Genomic DNA, 1,776 nt, shown 5'->3' on the forward strand with positions numbered 1-1,776 from the left:
CTAGCATTAAGCTTTCGGACAATAATACATACACCGTCAGCTATCAGGACGCAGGCGTTGATGGTGGTAATAGCTTTTCTGTCGAGCAAGAAACATTTGACCATGTCGTCATCGCGAACCCATATCAATTCTCGAATATCTCTTTGTCTCCCCCACCAAAACGGCCGCTTCATTCTCCGCGCTACGTTGACCTGCACGTCACCATTTTTGCCTCCCCCTATAAACTCTCACCGGAATATTTCAAAATGCCCAGCGGCTCCTCAGTCCCCGAAGCTGTTCTCACAACATTGCCCGCCAACGTCAAGCTAGGCGCCCGCACTGATGGTGTCGGCCCGGCTCAATTCTGGAGCATCAGCACGCTGAAAAAGGTGGAGGCACCAGCCAATTCTCTCCAGGATGGCATTTTCAGGTGACTCTTATTATGTATACAAGGTTTTCTCGCCAAAGCCGCTGAAGGCAAATTTTGTATCTGACATTCTCGGAATCGACGAGGCACGTATGTTCGGCAACAGCAGCAGCAGCAGCAGTGAAACCAGCTATACTGCGGACCAGCGCATAGCGGATATCTCCAAGTCTCACATCAGCTGGTACTATGAGAAAGTGTGGCAGTCGTACCCATACCTGTACCCGCGGGTGACGTTTGAAGATATAAAACTGGCGCCTAATCTATGGTATACCAACGGGATGGAGAGCTTTATATCGACGATGGAGACTAGTTCGTTATCTGGGATGAATGTTGCCGGGTTGATATTGTCTGAGTGGGTTTCAAAGTTTGAGACGAAGCTGAAGAAGTTCGAGGACGGCGTTGGGCTCTAAACTTTTGTTCTAATTCACTTCGTCTCGTCTTTTTCGCCAGGATTTGGAGTGTACGGGGTTACAGGAACGGGAAAGACATCAAGGTGTTTTCTTCAGTTCATGGTTAATAATGATTTCTTTCTCTTTGTTTTGGGAAGAAGGGGTCTTCTGGGGCGATGTCTTTCATTTCTCGTTGTAGTAGCGGATGTCATCCTTGGTTAGTAGTTAGCTATTTTTATTCTTAGATTTGGCCCTATGATCCACTTTTCCTCCGGGGTGACGAAAGGCGTTGGATCACCTGAAATCGTCATCATCATTATCACCGTTATCACTATCACCGGCATTCATGACCATTATTACCATCCATGACCAAAGAACAAAGCAGACCAACAAATCCTCCCCGCAAGGCATCCTTCCAGAAACGGCAACTGACGTCTCGGGACGCAGGCGGAATTACATAAGCCAGCCGCCTGACTGCCGCTCGTGCGCAAACTGCTTGGCGGCGCGGCTCCGCTTTTGCCTGGAGGCTCTGTGGGATCTGGACAAGCTCCGACTTCGATCCAACCAACGAACCAACGACTCAACGACGGCGTCCTGCGTCTCACGACTTCAACCTCATCTTGCGTCTCCTGTCCTCCTGGTCCAGCGATGGATGCCTCTCCTCCCCTTCTCCCCCTTACCTCCGCCTTGCTGATTCGTTAGAGCTAGTTGGCTAGATACCGGGATAGAAACCCAAGCTGCTGCTGTTCTACCCGATCCGTTAGTCCCCGTCCTGCACTTGGAAAAGCAAGCAGGCATTTTGTCGGTGACCCGCGAATAATACCACTCCTTGTTGGCTCATTTTATTTCGTTTTTCTTTTCTTTTCTTTTCTTCTCTTTTCTTTCTTTCTGTTTTTTGTGTGGATGTTCAATGGTTATTCCTTCTTTTGATGTTTAAATGCTACCCGTCAGTTTAAGCTACGCCCAGCGACTAGTTAGGTG

General features: G+C 48.8%; 2 protein-coding genes across 2 annotated transcripts; one reads left to right on the forward strand and one right to left on the reverse strand.

Annotated features, from left to right (window-relative positions):
• Positions 1-245: 245 nt before the first annotated feature.
• On the forward strand, positions 246-816 carry HCBG_02558 (uncharacterized protein; the record flags this gene model as incomplete). Its single annotated transcript, XM_045429607.1, has 2 exons — positions 246-368; positions 433-816. The coding sequence occupies 2 exons, from the start codon at positions 246-248 to the stop codon at positions 814-816; spliced, it is 507 nt and encodes a 168-aa protein (XP_045289502.1).
• Positions 817-1,151: 335 nt separating this feature from the next.
• On the reverse strand, positions 1,152-1,593 carry HCBG_02559 (uncharacterized protein; the record flags this gene model as incomplete). Its single annotated transcript, XM_045429608.1, has 2 exons — positions 1,152-1,432; positions 1,476-1,593. The coding sequence occupies 2 exons, from the start codon at positions 1,591-1,593 to the stop codon at positions 1,152-1,154; spliced, it is 399 nt and encodes a 132-aa protein (XP_045289503.1).
• Positions 1,594-1,776: the final 183 nt, after the last annotated feature.

This window comes from Histoplasma capsulatum, assembly GCF_000150115.1.
Source record: "Histoplasma capsulatum G186AR genomic scaffold supercont2.3, whole genome shotgun sequence".
NCBI classification, from domain to species: Eukaryota; Fungi; Ascomycota; class Eurotiomycetes; order Onygenales; family Ajellomycetaceae; genus Histoplasma; species Histoplasma capsulatum.